Genomic DNA, 20,621 nt, shown 5'->3' with positions numbered 1-20,621 from the left:
CTGTGATTGGTTACAGCACAAGCTGATTTTTGGGAAGGAGGGGTGTCCGTGAATGGTAGTTTGAAAATGTGGTCACCCTAGTTCCCCCGTGTTCCCGCTGAGAAAAAGCCCTGTGTAAATCTTTCCACTTCCTAAGTGACAATCCTTTGTAGGATAATCTCTCTAAAACAGGACATTTCTCAGTCCTAACCAGGTAGAGAATGTTGTGATATTATGTGAATAAGTGTATTTGAGGTGATTATTCCTACTGATGTTGAAAACACGAGCGGCCAATAACTACACAGGGAGAAGTTGGCTTTTTGCCTGTGTCACCTATAGGCATGTAATAATTGTGCCTAATTGCAAATTCAGTCCTGGTACCTGCCGGTTTTACGGTTCTTCTCTTTCATTATTTCATAGAATCCTTTTACCCCAACTTAGGTGGTTAGACACTATAGCTGGCTTCTATGTTCTTCACCTATAGCAGCCCCCTTTCTCATAAGGCAAGCAGGCCTACCGGTACTTTTTTCCCCTCCAGGACTTATATACAATGATGTTATAGTGCCTGGCCACCATGACAGGGCAGGCGCAAACTGAGCAAATCAAACGGGTATTTGTAGTTGGCAGACAGGCAGAGTGGTTCAATGACAGTCCAGGTAATAGGCAGGCAAGGTTGAGAATAGTCAGGGTCAATCCATAGTCAAAAGGCAGGTGGAATTCACAGAATAGTCAATATCCGATCCAAAGTCATAAATAGGAGAATCCAAACTGCAGAGCAGGACAGACAGAAAGAGAGCTTCACATATTACACACGCTATCACAAGCATGAAACTGCAGGCTTGGCTGGCTTAAATCAGGTTTGGTCTCCACCCAGAGACTGACCACATCAATCCCCTTTGCAGGTGGACAGGCAGAGAGGGATGCATCATATCCAAATCCTGGATGCTGGAATGAGACCAGCAGCTGAGCATTTAAACTCCTGACACCTTTTAAAATCAAGCCTCGGTACCTGTTCATCCCATTCAGTGGTGGCTGGTGCTCCAAATTTTTTTTGGGGGGGGGGCGCAAACAAACTGAAAACAAAAAACATCAATTGCAGCCACTGTGCCCATCAAACGCAGCTACTGTGCCAAACGCAGCTACTGTGCCATCAAACGCAGCCACTGTACCCATAAATTGCCACCACTGTGCCATCAAATGCAGCTACTGTACCCATCAATTGCTGACACTGTGCGCATTAATTGCCGACAGTGTGCCCCATCAAATGCTGCCAGTGTGCCCATCAATTTACGCTACTGTGCCCCATCAGATGCTGCCAGTGTGCCCATCAATTGCCGCTACTGTTGGACTGGTGACAGGACTGGTAGAAAGACTGGTACTGGTAGTAGGGCTGGTTCTGATAACAGAACTGGTACTGGTAGTAGAAATAGTACTGGTATTAGAGTTGGCACTGGTTTGAGTACTGCGGGATAGGATTACAGCTCCTATGAGGGTTTCAGCATCCTCACTGCGGAGAACATTTCTCCCTCCAGGGAGTGTAGAGTTAGCTACCTGTGGTGGACACAGACAGTGAAAGAAAAGCTGACAAAGGTTCTAACCCCTACTCTAGCTTAAACTAGAAAATGTTTTGTCTGGAGTTCCAATTTTTTATTGTTATATCTCACACAAAAAAACAGCCGCCACAATTCACTCACAATATTGTAATATTACTATGTGTTCTCTTCTAGCTCAGTCTGAGGGATACTATTTATTACCATCAAGTTCATCCTCTTTCTCTTCTTCCCCAAAAGACGAGATGGACTGTGACGTCTGTGGGAAGGTAAGACTTCATTCTCTTTTATTCTATTTTAGATTTTTGAATATGTAGTAATTATTCCCTGACTCATCCATGACATCCCTTTTCAACCTAACACCAACTGTTTGGATCAAATTGACAGTTTTGTTAAAGAGTTGCCAAGATCCATTTAGTCACATTTGTGATTGAACATTGGTTGAAATTGCTAGAAAATTCCCCAAGTGTTTGGCCAGAATTGGAGTGTGGCCCTTTCCTTCATCAGATTAAATGGTCAGACCACCCAAGGTGATGGTTCAAGTAATGTTGGAGCCCGGTGGTCTTAGTCAACCCCTAGTACCTTACTTGTATGCTCAAAAATGAGATCCCCCTTTCGTAACTCCAGACTCCTGTCCACCTGGGAGTTTTGGCTGTTGCTGCTCACCTTTGCGTGTTTCATCTCCTACTTTCGTTATATTTATAAATATAAAATAAATAAGTCATCCAGCAGGGATGGTGGGAACCTTTCAAGATCTCATAACCTCTCATCATCATCAACAGAATCCCTCAGTGATGATACCTTGAAGATAAATGAAAGTATCTACAAGCTTAAAGTGAAGGTCCACCTTAATTTTTTTTTTTTTTTTAAAAGCCAGCAGCTACAAATACTGCAACTGCTGACTTTTAAAAAATGGACACTTACCGGTCCAGCGCGCCCGCGATGTTGGCAGACAAGGACGGGCAATCGCACGTCTCTCGGACACTGTCGCCGCCATCCTCGGTGAGGGAATCGGAAGTGAAGCCTTGCGGCTTCACTGCCCGGTTCCCTACTGTGAATGCGCGAGTAGCACAGCACGTTGTCACTGGTCCCCGCTCTCTCCTGGGAACTAGGGTGCCCACGTGTCCCGGATTGCCCGGGACTGTCCCGCAATTGACATGTCTGTCCTGGGTCCCGGGCACCTACATTCTGGGACAATATAATGTCCCGGAACGAAATAGAGGATACAGCCACCCCCTACTAACTAATAACTACATTTCCGGAACTGGTTGCTAGGGCCGGCGCTGCCTGGCGTCTTGCAACCAGTGACAATTTACTCTCAGACAGTGAGACCGGGAGCGAGGCCTGCACCTAGTGCAGCACTGCTGTCCCCACCCACCTCGGCACCTCCTCTTTCTCTGGCACCCAGCAGCAATGAGCAGGGACTGGTGGGATCTTCACTCTCCAGATAGTGATGCCACTCCTTTCCTTCTACGCACGTGGCTCATGCAGAGGGAGTGACAGCAGCACTGCATCTGGTGGCAGGCTATGGGTGGCAAGCGGCACTGAATCTGGTGGCAAGTGGCACATTCACCTGACAAATAACCCGCCGCCAAATTCCCTATCAACCCCCGAGACTACATTACCTGCCGCCCCCTTATCTTTTTTTGGGGAAGGTGAGAGAAGAGGTGTGACCCTGAATGGCAGTTTGGAAATGTGGTCACCCTACTGGGAACAGTGTGTTTTCCAGAAGACAGCGGGGTGGGGGGCAGAGTTGCGAAGGGGCGGAAGTGATGCAAATATTTGTTTTATACAGGTATCTGCACCCCCTCCCCCTGAAATGTGTCAAATGTGACACACAGGAGGTGGGGGAGGGTTCCGAGGAGAGTCAGGACGCCCACTAACACACAGCTCCTTTCTCTATCTGCAACGTAGAGAGCGTCCCGACTCTCCTGTAGTCCAAGGGAGGGGGCGAGCACGACACTCCACACCAGGGAGAAAGCCTCGCATTACTGTGTGGAGTTACAGACAGAAGAACAGGAAGTGAGGATTTCTCAGAAGAAATAAGGACATTTAAAAGCAAAATGGAAGGATGAGGTAAGTGAAGGAGGACTGCACTAAGGTAAAGGAAGCTATTTAGGGAAAAATCTTTTTTTACCTTTACAACCCCTTTAATACACCCCTGGTTAGCCACAGAAATGGTTAAACTTTCATAGGATGGGAGCCTTCAAGGGCCAGAGCTGTAACAACCTGATTCATATGAACAGTACCGACATTTGCTATGCAATACATATAAGAACTCATATTTTCTAATTGCCTGATAATTATATAACTAAGTAATTAAAAAAAAGTATGTGTTGCTTTCAAGTTAAACTATACTATTATAAATTCCTAGAAGAAATGTCACACTTTCTACTTTATCTTAGAATCAGGACCCGGCTGATATTCCAGTTATGCCAAAAATAAGTGGAAATACATACAGGTAAGAGCAGCAGTCTAGTCGTTATTGTTTGATGCACCATATGGCCAAACGTATGTGGACAACTGTCCATGAACTTCACTTAAAAGTGCCAATAACGACACTTGTTATGGATCTGCTGATCGCTGGTGTAATGCTTTACAGGCTCCAAAAAAAAAAAATGCACATTTTACCTGCAAAAAAAATGTGCATTTATAATTTTTTCTAAAAAGTGAACTTATCCTTGGTGGCCCTGCCATAAAGGTCTATGCTTACGTCGTCCTATAATAGGGTGACAACTGTCTCCCAATTGTTCTCCTGCGCAGTCATGTTGTCACATGATTTTCCAATGGAGACTACAAGTGGCTGTGATGTCACTCTGTGTAGGCAGAGGCGTTGCTGGGTGGGTGCAGGGGGTGCGGGCCGCACCGGGTGACACCCACCAGAGGGGTGACACCCGTGGGTAGCAGCACCTCTAACACTGCCCGCTGCCCTGATTAGCTGTGCCTTGGCTTGCGCCACTGTGTACCTCAGCGGCACGGACCGAAGCCGCCTCCTCCTCCGTTTACATCCACAGAGGAGGAGGAGCCTGCGCTCGAGGGACACACGGTGTGTGTATCTGTCAGCGCTGTTCTGAGGTATGTAAAGGGGGGGTCTATACTGCTGGGGGGGGGTATCTGTACTGAGGGGGGTCTGCACTGCTGTGGGGTGTCTGTACTGAGGGGGATCTGCACCGAGGGGGGGTCTGCACTGAGGTGGGGGTGTCTGTACTGATGGGGTGTGTCTGTACTACTGGGGGGGTCTGCACTTGAGTGGGGGTATCTGCACTGATGGGGGGCCTGCTTTTGGGTGGGGGTGTCTGCACTGATGGATGGTCTATACTGAGGGGGAGGTCTATACTTGGTGGGGGGTCTGTACTGCGGGAGGGGGGTCTGTAGTTAGTGGAGGGAGGTCTGTACTGTGGGAGGGGGGCTGTACTGAGGGGGGACTATAGTTGGTGGGGGGGTGTCACCATTTTTTGTTTGCACCGGGTGACACCAACCCTAGTGACGCTGCTGTGTGTAGGCATGGTTTACCGTTGTCACCCGAAGGGTACCCGCCCTGAGAAATGCCATGCAGCCATCTGTAGAGTGCATGTAGACAGGAAAAGGGTGAAGAAGACCATCAGTACTGATATGCCACAAAGGTTGAAAAAGAAAAGAAACTGCATTTTATTTCAATACAAAGTCATTCAGTTGGGGTTTACATCTACTGTACTACTGACCTTATAAGACTCTTTCATGCCATGGCTGACGCAGTCTCAACTTTAAATAGTCCTATCAGGGCTCTTCATGATGGACTTCAATTGCTAATTTCTATTTCTCACAAATGCAGGTTGGAACTTAGATGTGCCGGACGCTTCTGCTGTTTAGAGACCGGGATTAAATTCGAGGTGACCCGTCCGATAACTATTGAGTATGAACTGGATTCCTGGTCTAAATACATGGACAATCCGCAGCTCCAAGAATCTGGGGTCCTGGGACCTCTGTTCAACATTAAGACACCGGTACAGCCAAATATAGTGTCTGCAGTGTACCTTCCACATTATCTGTGCTTGAAAGGTAAGTCAAAGTTACACATATTGCACTGAAGTTTGATAATAGCTCACATTATCACAATATCAGAACAATCTAAGGTTAAAGTAAACAAATTTTTTTAAATCAAGCCATACCTGTAAAAGGAAACTATGAATGCCCACCCCGCCTGCTGCCTACACTGCTGAACACCACTATGATTCTGGAAAATCTTCATGTGAAGTCTAGAGGGAAACCAACACTTCTAGGAGCCTTCCTGGGTCCCCCGCAACTCTTAAGCCCTGTACACACGGGCGAGAATCCCGTTGAAAAAAACCCGTCGGTTTTCTCGACTGGATTCCTGGCAAGATGTTCTTGCCAAGCCCTGTGTACAGACTCAAATTCCAAAGAACCGCCGTTCTTTTGAATGGCAAGAACGCGGTGACGTCTTCAACTACGACGAGCATTCGATGCCGTCACCGCCATCTTGCTACACCCTACACTGCTCTTGAAAGCTACCGCACATGCGTGAAAGTCATTTCGAGCATACGCAGGTTTCCATGGAGGCAGGTAAGTATACACACGCTCGGGTTTCTTGGCAGGATCTCTATTTTTCTCGTCGAGATTCCCGGCAGTTTTCCTGACGAGAAACCATACACACGCACGTTTTTTTCGGCAAAAAGCTCTCCCAGCAGCTTTCTTGCCGAGAAAACCATGCGTGTGTACGAGGCCTCACTGTTTTCTCCTGCTGGCCTTCACACCAATACTCCACCAGTTTGGTCTTAGGATTGTCCAAAAGTTGTAGTACGGTCAGGGCATCTGAATTGTGGGTAGGCTGCTTCTCCACGCCACAGGATCTCCTTTATCCCTCTGACGTATGTGCCACACTGGCAATTTCAACATCCAAATACAGCTTTATTCCAATTGCAAATACAAAGGAATTAGCACAAAGCCAATATGCTATGGGTGAAATGCAACACCCCCTTCAGTCTGTCAGCAGCTGGTTAGAGCTGCCTTTCAAACCACTTGCCGATGTATTGAGTGCTTCCTTTACCAATGTGGTTAAAACCTTACATCCATAAGAAGTTTAGTTTCCCACCCAGTAAACACTTTTGATCAATCTTAAACCCTGATAAAGGGGATGTTTGATGCCAAAACATGGTGGCTAGATGACAATCCCTTTGAAATAAAGCTGTATCTGAATGTTGAAATTTCAGGTGTGATGCTTCAGTCTTGATTTCCTATAGACAGTCATATGACTTCAGCATTGTTATTATGTTGTTACGTACCTCATATACAAGTATGAGAAGTCAAGAGTGGCCTCTTGTACAATTCCTGTGCCAACAAGCCTGGAAGTTGAGACAGGGTCTTTAAGGGCAAGTGCCAGGGGGCTGTGAATAAAGACTGGCACTTAGAGTGAGTGAATAAGTTGTATAGCGCTACACATGCAAACTAAATCGTCTCAAGGCGCTTTTCCCATCCGGCGTCGTCCTAATCCTTCAGAAGAGGTGGGTCTTGAGTTTTTTCCTGAAGGCCCGATGGTTTTCCCCCATGCGGATGTCCGTTGGTAGAGCGTTCCATAGCCGTGGTCCTTGGACTGCAAATCTTCGTTCTCCATTTGATTTGTAGTTGTATTTGGGGATGGAGAGGAGGTGCTGGTATCAGACAAAGAAAAGTACAGTTAGTAGGGCACCCAGAACACACTGAGTTAAGTTATGAATGGAGTCAGGTCACAAGCCCTGCCATGCTCGGTAACAGCTGAGTGGGTACGCGCCAAATCATAGGCAGAATCAAGATCAGGAACAAGCAGAGGTAGGCAGCGAGATACCAGGTCGATAGGCAAAATCTTGATCAGATGTCCAGCTAAAGGTCGGTATTGGAGATGAACAGCAGAGATAGGCAGACAAGGATAATCCAGAGGCAAGTCAGATGAAATCCGGGTCAGTAACAAAGTCAAGCATAAGGTTCAGGATCCAAAATAAAGACTGAAAGATTATTCACCAATGATGTTATGCAGAACTTAGATTTAATTAGCCTGCTAGGCACCAGTATCTGTGCTGGATGAGCCCATATGTTCATGTGCACTGTGATTTGCACAGGCACAATCTTTCTGATGGCTGGAAAGATGTTCCTGACCATTGTTCTCTGCAGCATTTTTCTGTGAGCTTGAAGGAGCATCTCCATGCCAGCCTGGGCTTGCAGGAAGTGGGTTGAATGACTCTAGACATCATGGGACCTGGAAGACCAACAGTGGCCAGCAGCTGAGGAGACCACGGAGGGCAGTGCTGGAGTGTGGCAAGGATGAGAAGTACTTTGGCAACTTTTCTTTAAAACACTAAAGTATGGATCTGCTTCAAATAGGTTACAATACACTAATATGGTTACATTTACAGTAAGATTATGATAGAAAAAGCTATATATGCATGTTTGTATGACTTATATGTGTATACTTTGGCATCTTCTTTTACAGAACTGAGTGGAGACCTGTCTTGGATTAAATGCGCTCATTTCAAAGATGGAAACCTGAGTGTGGAAACACCAACACAAGTTCTACCGTTCCATGTCGTTCTGGAAAATCCCTCATTTTCCTCACTTGGAGTTTTTTTCTGGAACTTGTTACCAAAAGCAGTGGCCAAGTACATCCCAATACATGGCAAAGTTCTCTTGTACTTCAAAAAAGCTGGAAGGCAATGTGTGGAGTATAAGATTCACCTGTACCTATTGCCTGCGTTTGCCCCAATAGACAAGGTAAATGAAAACAGTGAATGGAAGTTATGGGGACTAAGACTTATTTTTATTGTAAACATTGCGGGAAACAATGGATCTCACAGACAAGCTTTGTTTGGCAATGGAGGAACATTGGAGGTCTAGGCAGCTACTGTAGTCTGAAACGCTTCATATGACCTGGTGTTTGGGCAGTATGTTTCAGCATGGGGTTTTCAAGGCCAAAACAAACTCCCACACTTGTCTTGATCCCAAATCATAACCTCATCTTTAGATTGACTTGTGCCTAAATTCTAAAACATTCCAAACAACTACAAATTAATATGTAACCTCTCTATACTACTTGACACTTAACCTGACCCTAACATTGACCTCTTAACCCAACACTTAACCCTAAAACTTAACCTGGCTCCCTAAACACTAAGGTAACATTTAGGGCTGGTGCAAGGATTTTTGACACCCTAGGCGAAACCTAATTTTGCCGCCCCCCTTGGCTCCACCCCTTTCCCCTGCCCATGTAAACACCACCTTTTTAATGAAGCGCCCATTAAATGCAGCCTGCCTCACCAGCGCCCATCAAATGCAGCCTCACCTGTGCCCATCAAATGTAGCCTCACCAGCGCCCATCAAATGTAGCCTACCAGCACCCATTAAATGCTGCCTACCAGCGCCCATTAATGAATGTTTGCTTGCTTCAATTTATTCGGGACACAGACACAGTCCTCCGCCACTGCTGCACCTCTGACACTATGTGCGAACAGAGCGGTGGCTGCCTGCTGATGCTAAGACTTAGTTGCTTGCTGTAGAGAGAAGAGAGTAGGAAAACCATTGGCCAGTCACCCTGCGCAGCAGGTCGCCCTAGGTGGCTGCCTAGTTTGCCTAGTGGTAGCACTGGCCCTGTTCACACTTATGCGAATTAAATGTAATTCACATGACAGGAGACTGTGACCAGCTCTCAATGGAGCCGGTTCACACAGCACCGAGGAGGCCGAGGTCCGCACTGGAAAAGGGTCCTGTGCGTCTTAGGTTCTGTTTCAGGTTCAAGCAATAATTCAGACCTGATTTGTACCTGAAATGGAGAACAGGCATGCACTGACGCCGCAGCTAGTGTGAACTCAACCTTAATCTTAAAGAGGATTTTCACAGTCCACTAACCCCTTTTTTTTTTGTTCTAAACGCCTTCCTACCTGGTGGTGAGATCTGCTAAGTTTAGATACTCACCTATCCAGCAGATCCAGCCCTGTCCATCTGAGAGCCTCTTATCCTCTGACAACACTCGGTCCTGTGCCAACATGTTACCCTGTGATGTCATCTATTTGCTGCCGGATGTTTTGGGCTCAGCCACCATACCTTCAATTGACATGTGACATATGCCTCCTAAGATATGTTATGTGCATATCCCATGAGGCAAAGGAAGGAGGGTACATGTCGTTCACCTAGGAAAATGACATGCAAGGGGGGTGGGGCAGACCCTTTATTTAAAAAAAAAAGGTAAACAAAGAAATAAAAACAGCCTATTCCTAAATCGGACGAGAGGAGGGGTGGAGAGGAAGGATCGTGAGCTGGAGGGTAAAGATACGCTATGACTTAAAGCCCAATTTGTGACTAATACTCCTAACCTTAAGTCAGTCCCTTCCCTACATGAAAGCATTCTAAACCCATAAAATTATTCCTTAACCTCCTAATACTCTATACTTAACCTGACCCTAACCCTGATGTTTTGATCTAACACTTAACCCTAAAACTAAACCTAACTTCCTAAATACTAAGTAAGCCTTAACACGTGGCTTTAACTTAAAGCCCAAGTTCGGACTCGTCCTCCCAGCCTTCAGTCACCCCCTTCCACCCATGGAAGCCGCAGCTTTATATTTTATTTTTTTAATACTTACCCTCTTCAGAAGTTTTTAGCCATGTGATACACTGGGTCTTCTTCAGATTCTCTCCCAGTGGTGGGAGGTCCTCAATGATGCAGTGATGACCTCTTCATCGTTGTATGTGAAGGCAAGGTGCCACAGCGAGGCCTCTTCAGATGGTGTGTCCATGACCCTCTGCACTCAGAGTATCTTCCAGGTTGAATGACACTGAGCAATTAACCCCCACGTCCACTCCATTTATCACCACATAGCTGTCCTAGGATATTTATTTACTTTAGTGGAAAAAAATCTTAAGACAAAGAAATATTCAAAGACAAAACACACGTACTGTAAGATATTGTGCTAAAGGTCCTTTTATCATTTCCAGGATTTTTTACAAGAAAAGACTAGAAATGGATTTGTGAAGATTGATAAACCGCCCAGAACCAAAACCATCTACACCAAGAAAAGCTACACTGTGAAGGGACCAGAGAATGCCCATGTACAACCCACGGTAAGATAAATAAACACAAACATGCACATACAGATATACTGTCAAATTGTATGCAAATTTTGACTTTTTTTGCTAGAGTAGAGTAGTGTCCTCTTATTCCCTCAAACCTCCTTATTGGTCAGTGGGGCCACCATTCCCATTTAAAAAAAGGAACTTTACCACCCACTATTGTCCCCCTTCCCCCTTACTTTTTAGTTGCTGGTTTATCCACAAAAAAGTCTGAGTTGTGTAGCCAGCCCATTGATGACACGCATGTGCCTTGGCCCTTCATAAATGCACTGCCGAAAAATGTGTTTGTTTTCGTTTCATTGGTTCTATTGGGAAATTCGGAAATTCGATAAATTTGGAAACCTGAAAATCCAGAAAATAAGATCTGAACATTTGAAAATCCGAAAATAAGAAAGAAAGTAATAAAATCCGAAAATTCCAAATAATAACTAACTAACTAATAATAACTAACTATTAAATTATAGGTATTGGAATTTCCTTTCAAATTTGGCTGTTAGTGAACGTAACAAATATGAATTTATACGAAGTTACGAATTTTCCGAAATAATGAATGCCGTATCTAAACAAATGGAACAGAATTAATGAATAATTAATAATAATAATAATAATAATAAGTAATTAGTTGCGTTCCATTTGTTTAGGTACGCCATTTGTTATTTCTGATAATTAGTAACTTTGGATAAATTCGTATTTGTTACGTTTACTAACAAACAAATTTGAAAATAAATACTAATACCTATAATTTAATAGTTTAGTAATAGTTAAGTTATTTTCGTTCTTATTTTCGTATTTCGTTCTTTTGAATTTTTGGGTCTTTCATTCTTATTTTTGATTTTCCGAATTTTTGAACATTCTAATTTCTGAATGATCAGAAAAAATGTTAAATGGGTTTTTGTTAATTTGGATATTTTCAAATTAACAAATTTTGTTAAAATTTGTTAAAAAACGAATTCGGAACGAATTGCACATGTCTACTCATTTTTGTTTTGCCTTTAGCTATAAGGATTGTACACATAATAATATACATTTTTATTTACAAATGATTTAGGGGTTGGATGTGCAGTGTGTCTCCCCATTAGAGAGCTACACAGATATCACCATGGATGCTGCAGTGAAATTGATTGACTTGTGTCTGGTACAGGAAGGTGGCAAGGACCAGATCTGGGGTTGTCGTATGTCCAGAGGTAAGATCTACTGACTCTGTGATGTGACCAGCTGCTTTTATGGCTCAGCGATGTCATCTTACTTGGATAAGAGCTCAGTTACTAATAGTAATAGTAATGTAGCGTTTACCAAGAAGGAGCCCCTTGATATATCAGGTTCTTTGTAGGCCGCAAAGCCGCGGACTCAATTACCGGCGGGCGCGGGTGCCAGGTCACAATTTCTTGTCGCAATTGCGACCGGGCGCCCGGATTTTGTCGAGCCCTGCAGTACAGGATATATCAAAGTACCGTATTTATCGCGGTATAACGCGCTCCCGCGTATACCGCGCACCCCTAAAGTGGCCCCCAATCCTGTGGAAAAAAAGTTTTTTTGTTTTTTTGTACTTACAGTTTTGGTGTCTTGCGCGGCGTCCATCGGCGGCCTCGTCGGGTCCGGCGTCCTTCTGCGGCTTCGGGTGTCCTCTTCGGCGGGTCCGGTGTCCTTCTGCGGCGGGTCCGGTGTCCTCTTCGGCGGGTCCGGCGTCCTTCTGCGGCGTCCTCGCGTCCTTCCCGCCACGAGTTTGAATACTGCGCCAGCATATACCGAGCGCAGTACACTCGTGAATCTTCGGGCAGGCTCGGCAACTGTCGCGCTGACGTCCTGTACGTACAGGACGTCAGTGCGAGAGGCCCTGAGACTGCCCGAAGATTCACGAGTGTACTGCGCTCTGTATATGCCGGCGCAGTATTCAAAACTCGTGGCGGGAAAGCGGGTATCGGCGTATATCGCGCACCCACGATTTTGCCCTGATTTTCAGGGCAAAATAGTGCGCGGTATACGCCGATAAATACGGTATATACAGTACAGGATATGTCCCAGTATATACAGTACAGGATATATCCCAGTATATATAGTACAGGATATGTCCCAATATACAGTACAGGATATGTCCCAATATACAGTACAGGATATGTCCCAGTATATAGTACAGGATATGTCCCAATATACAGTACAGGAAATGTCCCAATATACAGTACAGGATATATCCCAGTATATATAGTACAGGATATGTCCCAATATACAGTACAGGATATGTCCCAATATACAGTACAGGATATATCCCAGTATATATAGTACAGGATATGTCCCAATATACAGTACAGGAAATGTCCCAATATACAGTACAGGAAATGTCCCAGTATATAGTACAGAGTATGTCCCAGTGTATATAGTACAGGTAAACAGTATGTTGTACAGTACAGGACATGTCCCAGTACATACAGTACTATTTTTGTGTACAGTAATACCTCGGATTTCAAGTAACACGGCTTATGAGTGGCTCGCATAACAAGCTTTTTTCTTTCTTAAAACCTGACTCGATTTGCGAGTGTCTCCGAGCGTCACCAGCGCCCCCCCGCACCTCTGGCCACATACAGTACTGCATACTCCAGCAGTGGTTGTGGAACAAATTATCTGAGTTTCCATTGTTTCTTATGGGGAAATTGGCTTTGTTATATGAGTGCTTTGGATTACAAGCATTCTTTAGGAACAAATTATGCTTGTAATCCAAGGTATTACTGTATCTAGTGCTGAGTATTGCTTGTAAGTTTCTATAAATAATAAATATTGCATTTTATAGATAAGAAAACAAACACTGATGTAACTGGTTTATTTTTGTAGGAGAAGTTGAAGAATTGCATGGACGGGTGCCAAAGTGTGCAAAGCCCAAAGGTATTGCATATTATTGTGGAAAAATAAATTATATATATATATATATACACACTGTATCTAGATAATTTAGAGGAGTCTGTATAGTCAGTACTGGTTTTTGATGCAGAACAATGAGCAGACATTTTGGAACAAACTTTACTCTTCCGCCTACACCCTGCGATTATCTGTGGTCATGTGTTATTAGTAATGATCAGAATGATATTAAGGGCTTAGTAAATACGCAGCCCCGCTGACTTCCATCATCCAACCATGTGCAAGTAAAAACGCGAATTCTTTATTTTCCGTGCATGTGATTGGGTGCTCTTTGCAAATGAAGCTTCACCTCTTTTACTAAATTCTGGAGCAACTTTGCCAAGTGCACAGTCTATTTGACTTTAGTATATAAACCCCAATGTCCCTTTCCGACGGAATGTTGGCTCAAACTTGTTTTGCATACACACGGTCACACAAATGTTGTCGGAAATTGCGAACGTCAAGTACGCGGTGATGTACAACACTATGACGCGCCGAGATAAATGAAGTTCAATGATTCCGAAAATGCGTCGAATTTATTCCGAGCATGCGTAGGATTTTTGTGCGTTCAAATTTTTATTGTCAGAAATTCCGACAGCAAATGTCCAATGGAGCCTACACACGGTCGGATTTTCCGACAACAAGCTCACATCGAGCATTTGTGTGAACGCGGCATTAGAGTATTTATACAGACTCCCAGTCACCATCTGGGCATCTACCCCTAGGTATTGGGTATGTATGACTGTTCAACAGTGCTCAAATATCACAATGTCAACATCACAATAAATTGTAATTATTTATTAAAATATTGTGTAAATATTGTACAAAATACACAATAAAAAACAAATTCATTAAAAATATATTGTTCAAACAGATATACTAGTGGGTCGCTGGTATTCCCATATAGAGTACACTGGTGGTCGGGTATGATGTCACTTCCCTATATATTTCGCCAACTTGGCTTCCTTAGGGGGATACACTGTGACCACAAATTTTTAACAGCCAGCTCTATCAAAAAATCAAAAATGACATATAAGAAAAAATACTGATTACAGTGAGCCAAACTAAATTTACCTAACGATGAACTACAGCTCCACTAGATACAGTGAGCCCAAAACTACATTTACCTAATCCTAACACATAATCCTAGCACCTAACTAGGAGGGTGCTACACCTATATTTGAAATATGACTTTTAGGTAGGCTAACTTTTTATCTGTTTAATATTAATAATTATAGAGAATTTATGGTAACCTACATTTTCATTGTTGCAGGTGTATTGGTCCTGCACAGTGGTACTAAGCAGCAATTTGTGGATAAGTATCGGGAGGCTCTGATTAAATGGGTGTCCCTCGTGGATCCCATCCTGGACAGTCTTGTGGCTCAGAAGCTGCTGACCGATGAAGCGTATGACAACGTCCGCAGCAAGACCACCTCTCAGGAGAAGATGAGGGAGCTGTACAGGATCAGCAGGGGCTGGGGTACGTCTCACAAGGCCAAGCTCTATGATGCTCTGGAGACGCACAATGCTCCTCTCATCCAACATCTGAAGGAGGCCTGGTGATGGACTATTCTATTCTAATAGGGGGAAGACCTCAGTGCTATTTTAGTCTTCAAAATACGCATGAGAAATTTCTAAAAACATGGACCCGTTGATCCAATACACTCATCCTTCTATACCAATGGCCAGTTATACCCTGCTATGAGCACTGAGACCCTGATGTTCCGGCTAGGTGTTCCTGGCCTCCTTTCTCACTCTCCTCTTTTCCTCCCTGGTCAATTTTTTCTCCCTTTTCCACCTACTTAGGCTCTTTCGTAGGGATGGTCCCTGCTTATGCATTCCTTTTTTTTTTTTATGTAGTTTTTTTTTTATACTAAACTCCATACATATGCCTCTAATCCATCACCAAAGTTTGTTTCCTTTTATTGACATTGTTACTCTGTTACGGCACAATTAATGTGCCCTTTGGTATACTAACCATTTTTTGCTTTAACTTTTCCACTTGATGTACGATTGCTACACTTATTACACTTCTATTTGTATACCTGATCAAAGTTACACATTGCATTCCTTAAACTTTTCAATAAAAAATTATTGAAATAGAAATCAGTGTGATTTTTATATGAATATGTGGGTATCATTCATAGATTTGATTCTTGTGTAGACACCCGTAGGGCATGTGATAGTCCCTGTAACTATTTGGTTGTGTTTTTCTTGAACATCTTCTAGGTTTGTGGTCCTTTCTTTAGGTGTCATAATCCTACCTAGTCATATCTAAACTCTGCCTAAATTGTCACTACCCAGCATTTCTCAACCAGGGTTTCATGCCAGCTCTCCCGAGCCATGGCAAGGCATTACATTGATCCAGGCAAGCAGCATGCTGGGCCACCCCCTGCATTCAGGAGAGGATGGAAGTCTGCCTCCTCCAGACCTCCTCCACCTCTTGACCTCTGCTGGAGCCAAACAGTAAGGCTTTATTGTAAAGGGAGAACTGTGTGATTTTGGGGAGCGGGGACCTCTGATGTGATGAGAGGACCTCTGATGTGATTGGGTGGGACCTCTGATGTGATGTTAGGCCTCTGATGCTATGGGGGGGAACTCTGATTTGATAGGGGGAACCCTTGATGTGATAGGGGGACCTCTGATGTGATTAGAGGACCTCTAATGTGATTGGTTGGGACCTCTGGTGTGATGGTGGGCCTCTGATGTGATTGGGGATTTCTGATGTGATGGTGACAGGATTGTATGGAGACAAAGATCGGGTGAAGGGTACAGAAACATGTCTGCAGCATTGAAGGTCCCAATGAGCACAGTGGCCTCCATCATCTGTAAATGAAAAATATTTGGAACCACCAGGACTATTCCTAGAACGGGCCGCCCGGCCAAACTGAGCGATCGGGAGGAGGAGGGCCTTAGTCAGGGAGGTGACCAAGAACCGGGTGGTCACTCTGACAGAACTCCAGTGTTTTTCTGTGTAGAGAGGAGAACCTTCCAGAAGAACAACCATCTCTGCAGCACTCCACCAATCAGGCCTGTATGGGGGAGTGGCCAGACTAAAGACACTCCTCAGTAAAAGGCACATGACAGCCCACCTAGGATTTGCCAAAAGGCACCTGAAGGACTCTCAGACCATGAGAAACAAAATTCTCTGGTCTGATGAAACAAAGATTGAACTCTTTGTCCTGAATGTCAAGCGTCATGTCTGTTGGAAACCAGGCACCGCTCATCACCTGGCCAATACCATCCCTACTGTGAAGCATGGTGGTGGCAGCATCATGCTGTGGGGATATTTTTCAGCGGCAGGAACTGGGAGACTAGTCAGGATCGAGGGAAAGATGAATGCAGCAATGTACAGAGACATCCTTGATGAAAACCTGAACCATAGCTCTCTGGGCCTCAGACTGGGGCGAAGGTTCATTTTCCAACAGGACGACCACCCTAAGCAGTGCACACAGACAAGATAATAAAGGAGTGACTACGGGACAAAACTGTGAATGTCTTTGAGTTGCCCAGCCAGAGCCCAGACTGAACATCTCTGGAGAGATCTGAAAATGTCTGCGCACCAACGCTCCCCATCCAACCTGATGGAGCTTGAGAGGTCCTGCAAAGAAGAATGTGAGAAACTGCCCAAAACTAGGTGTGCCGAGCTTGTAGCATCATATTTAGAAAGACTCAAGGCCGTAATTGGTGCCAAAGGAGCTTCACCAAAGTATTGAGCAAAGGCTGTGATACTTCTGTACATGGGATTTTTTTTTTCTATTTTTAATAAATTTGCAAAGATTTCAAACAAACTTCTGTCATGTTGTCATTATGGGGTATTGTTTGCAGAATTTCGAGGAAAATAATGAATTTAACCACTTGCCGCCCGCCTTATGCAAAAAGACGTCGGCAAAGTGGTTTCAACATCCTGAGTGGACGTCATATGACGTCCTCAGGATATTGAGCCGCTGCGCGCCCCCGGGGCAGCGCATCGCAGCGATCGTTGTTGCAGGATGTCAATCTGACAACCCGCAACACCGATCTAGGTAAAGAGTCTCCGACGGAGACTCTTTATCACGTGATCAGCCGTTTCCAATCAAGCTGATCACGATGTAAACAGGAAAAGCCGGTAATCGGCTTTTCCTCACTCCCGTCTGTCAGACGCGAGTAGAGGAGAGACGATCGGCTGCTCCTCTGACAGGGGGGGTTTGTGGTGGGAGTGTCATGGTCTGGGGCTGCATGAGTGCAGGCAGTGTTCTGTCGATATAAGTTCCCCTCGGCGGAAAAGGACCCCCCTGTACTGCGCAGGCGTGAACTGAGCTCCGAAAATAGCCGAACATGTAGAGCTGAGAGTCTCCCTTCAGAGACTGGGCGCAGGACAGAATTCCAACATAATGACCCAGAACACCCCCCCAAGACGACTTCTGCCTTGCTAAAGAAGCTGAGGGTAAAGGTGATGGTCATGATCCCCTCCCTTCAGAGACTGGACCGCAGGGCAGTATTCCAAATGATAATGCCCCAAACACACCTCCAAGACGACCACTGCCTTGCTAAAGAAGCTGAGGGTAAAGGTGATAGACTGGCCAAGCATGTCTCCAGACCTAAACCCTATTGATCATCTGTGGGACTCCTCAAACGGAAGGTGGAGGAGCGCAAGATCTCCAACATCCACCAGCTCCGTGATGTCATCATGGAAGAGGGGAAGAGGACTCCAGTGGCAACCTGTCAAGCTCTGGTGACCTCCATGCCCAAGAGGGTTAAGGCAGTGCTGGAAAATAATGGCGGCCACACAAAATATTGACACTTTGGGCCCAATTTGGACATTTTCACTTAGGGGTGTCCTCACTTTTGTTGCCAGTGGTTCAGACATTAATGGCTGTGTGTTGTGTTATTTTGAGGGGACAGCAAATGTACACTGTTATACAAGCTGTACACTCACTACACAACATTGTAACAAAGTGTCATTTCTTCAGTGTTGTCACATGAAAAGATAGAAGAAAATGTTTACAAAAATGTGAGGGGTGTACTTACTTTTGTAAGATACTTTGATAAAATGGCCGGTGAGTGTATATATTGTACATTCCCATCAGTTTTTACACCCAGTTATCTGTGGCATTCTTTACTGAACACATGCTGTAAGTATTGATATTAATTTATTTATTGATTTGTTTGTTTATTTATTTATTTGGGAAGAGGAGTGAATCCCACCCTTCAGTTCCTCACTACTTCCTAGTTTGCCTCAGCAGCCGCCATATTGGTACACCCAGCCTCGACGTTCTCTGTCTCGGCGCCTTTATTGCACCCGGCGCCTCTCCTGATTGGCTGTAGGGAAGGGTGGGTGAGCGCCAGAAAAATATCCTATGATTCCTCAGAGAATTGGGAAAAATTCTTGCAAACGTAATTTTCCTTCGATAATTATTATTTGTCTTCCTTTTTAATACCATTATTCACAGGAATGGTGAGGTAGTAGTCCCGGAAGGGACGCTGAGCATGCCGGGAAGTGTAGTTGGCCGGATACCGGAAGTGAGTGAGATTTCCGGTGAGGTGGTTTTGCGCAGGCGTACCGCTATCAGTCCTTTCCAGGCTTTTCATCAGCCTTGCTGGCCGCGTGTGAGCGGTACCGAGAGGTGAGAGGAGAGACGGGGGCCCCTGGGTTTGGGGAGCCGGGCTGTGTGAGGGGCCGGTGTACCGCATGGCACGGCGGGGGGCTGAACCGAACAGCTGGTACAATACAGCCGGGGATTGGGCCTAGAAGGCGGGTGGCTGTAAGACCAGAGGGTGCAACAAGAGCCGGGCTTGCCGCTAAGCCCAAGAGCTGGCACTTTACTGGGCATAGGAGGTCGCCAGGAGTGATCCCAGAAGCTACCACTCTAATGGTCAGGGGGGTGACCCCGGGAGCTAGCACTCTAATGGTCAGGGGGTGACCCCGGGAGCTAGCGCTCTAATAGTCAGGGGGGTGACCCCAGGAGCTAGCGCTCTAATGGTCAGGGGGGTGAACCCAGGAGCTAGCGCTCTAATGGTCAGGGGGGTGACCCCGGGAGCTAGCGCTCTAATGGTCAGGGGGGTGAACCCAGGAGCTAGCGCTCTAATGGTCAGGGGGGTGACCCCAGGAGCTAGCACTCTAATGGTCAGGGGGGTGACCCCAGAAGCTAGCACTCTAATGGTCAGGGGGGTGACCCCAGAAGCTAGTGCTCTAATGGTCAGGGGGGTGACCCCAGGAGCTAGCACTCTAATGGTCAGGGGGGTGACCCCAGGAGCTAGCGCTCTAATGGTCAGGGGGTGACCCCAGGAGCTAGCACTCTAATGGTCAGGGGGTGACCCCAGGAGCTAGCACTCTAATGGTCAGGGGGTGACCCCAGGAGCTAGCGCTCTAATGGTCAGGGGGGTGACCCCAGGAGCTAGCACTCTAATGGGCAGGTGGTGACCCCAGGAGCTAGCACTCTAATGGGCAGGTGGTGACCCCAGGAGCTAGCACTCTAATGGGCAGGTGGTGACCCCAGGAGCTAGCGCTCTAATGGGCAGGTGGTGACCCCAGGAGCTAGCGCTCTAATGGGCAGGTGGTGACCCCAGGAGCTAGCGCTCTAATGGGCAGGTGGTGACCCCAGGAGCTAGCGCTCTAATGGTCAGGGGGGTGACCCCAGGAGCTAGCACTCTAATGGTCAGGGGGTGACCCCGGGAGCTAACGCTCTAATGGTCAGGGGTTGACCCCGGGAGCTAACGCTCTAATAGTCAGGGGGTGACCCCGGGAGCTAACGCTCTAATAGTCAGGGGGTGACCCCGGGAGCTAACGCTCTAATAGTCAGGGGGTGACCCCAGGAGCTAACGCTCTAATGGTCAGGGGGTGACCCCGGGAGCTAGCGCTCTAATAGTTAGGGGGTGACCCCAGGATCTAACGCTCTAATGGTCAGGGGGGTGACCCCGGGAGCTAACGCTCTAATAGTCAGGGGGGTGACCCCAGGAGCTAGCACTCTAATGGTCAGGGGGGGACCCCAGGAGCTAGCACTCTAATGGTCAGGGGGGTGACCCCGGGAGCTAACGCTCTAATAGTTAGGGGGGTGACCCCAGGAGCTAGCGCTCTAATGGTCAGGGGGTGACCCCAGGAGATAGCACTCTAATGGTCAGGGGGGGACCCCAGGA

General features: G+C 46.0%; 2 protein-coding genes across 3 annotated transcripts in view; both read left to right on the top strand.

The window, feature by feature from the left end:
- Window positions 1-15,611, top strand: part of LOC120943029 (NACHT, LRR and PYD domains-containing protein 1b allele 3-like) — a 29,469-nt gene extending 13,858 nt beyond the window's left edge. The window contains exons 5-12 of the mRNA XM_040356080.1: window positions 1,707-1,798; window positions 3,935-3,990; window positions 5,341-5,567; window positions 7,990-8,267; window positions 10,485-10,610; window positions 11,668-11,803; window positions 13,443-13,493; window positions 14,779-15,611. Coding sequence (XP_040212014.1) covers window positions 1,707-1,798; window positions 3,935-3,990; window positions 5,341-5,567; window positions 7,990-8,267; window positions 10,485-10,610; window positions 11,668-11,803; window positions 13,443-13,493; window positions 14,779-15,068 — 1,256 coding nt within the window. The 3' untranslated portion in view covers window positions 15,069-15,611. The remainder of the gene's footprint in view (window positions 1-1,706; window positions 1,799-3,934; window positions 3,991-5,340; window positions 5,568-7,989; window positions 8,268-10,484; window positions 10,611-11,667; window positions 11,804-13,442; window positions 13,494-14,778) is intronic.
- Window positions 15,612-19,003: 3,392 nt separating this feature from the next.
- The window catches only part of LOC120943027 (eukaryotic translation initiation factor 3 subunit C), a 28,569-nt gene continuing 26,951 nt past the window's right edge, over window positions 19,004-20,621 (top strand). For both annotated transcript variants that reach the window (XM_040356079.1, XM_040356078.1), the window contains exon 1: window positions 19,004-19,111. The gene's annotated coding sequence lies outside the window, so the exon portion shown is untranslated. The remainder of the gene's footprint in view (window positions 19,112-20,621) is intronic.

This window comes from Rana temporaria, chromosome 6 (assembly GCF_905171775.1).
Source record: "Rana temporaria chromosome 6, aRanTem1.1, whole genome shotgun sequence".
NCBI classification, from domain to species: Eukaryota; Metazoa; Chordata; class Amphibia; order Anura; family Ranidae; genus Rana; species Rana temporaria.
Note: the sequence above shows the minus strand (reverse complement) of the source record. Positions and strands in the feature narration are given on the sequence as shown.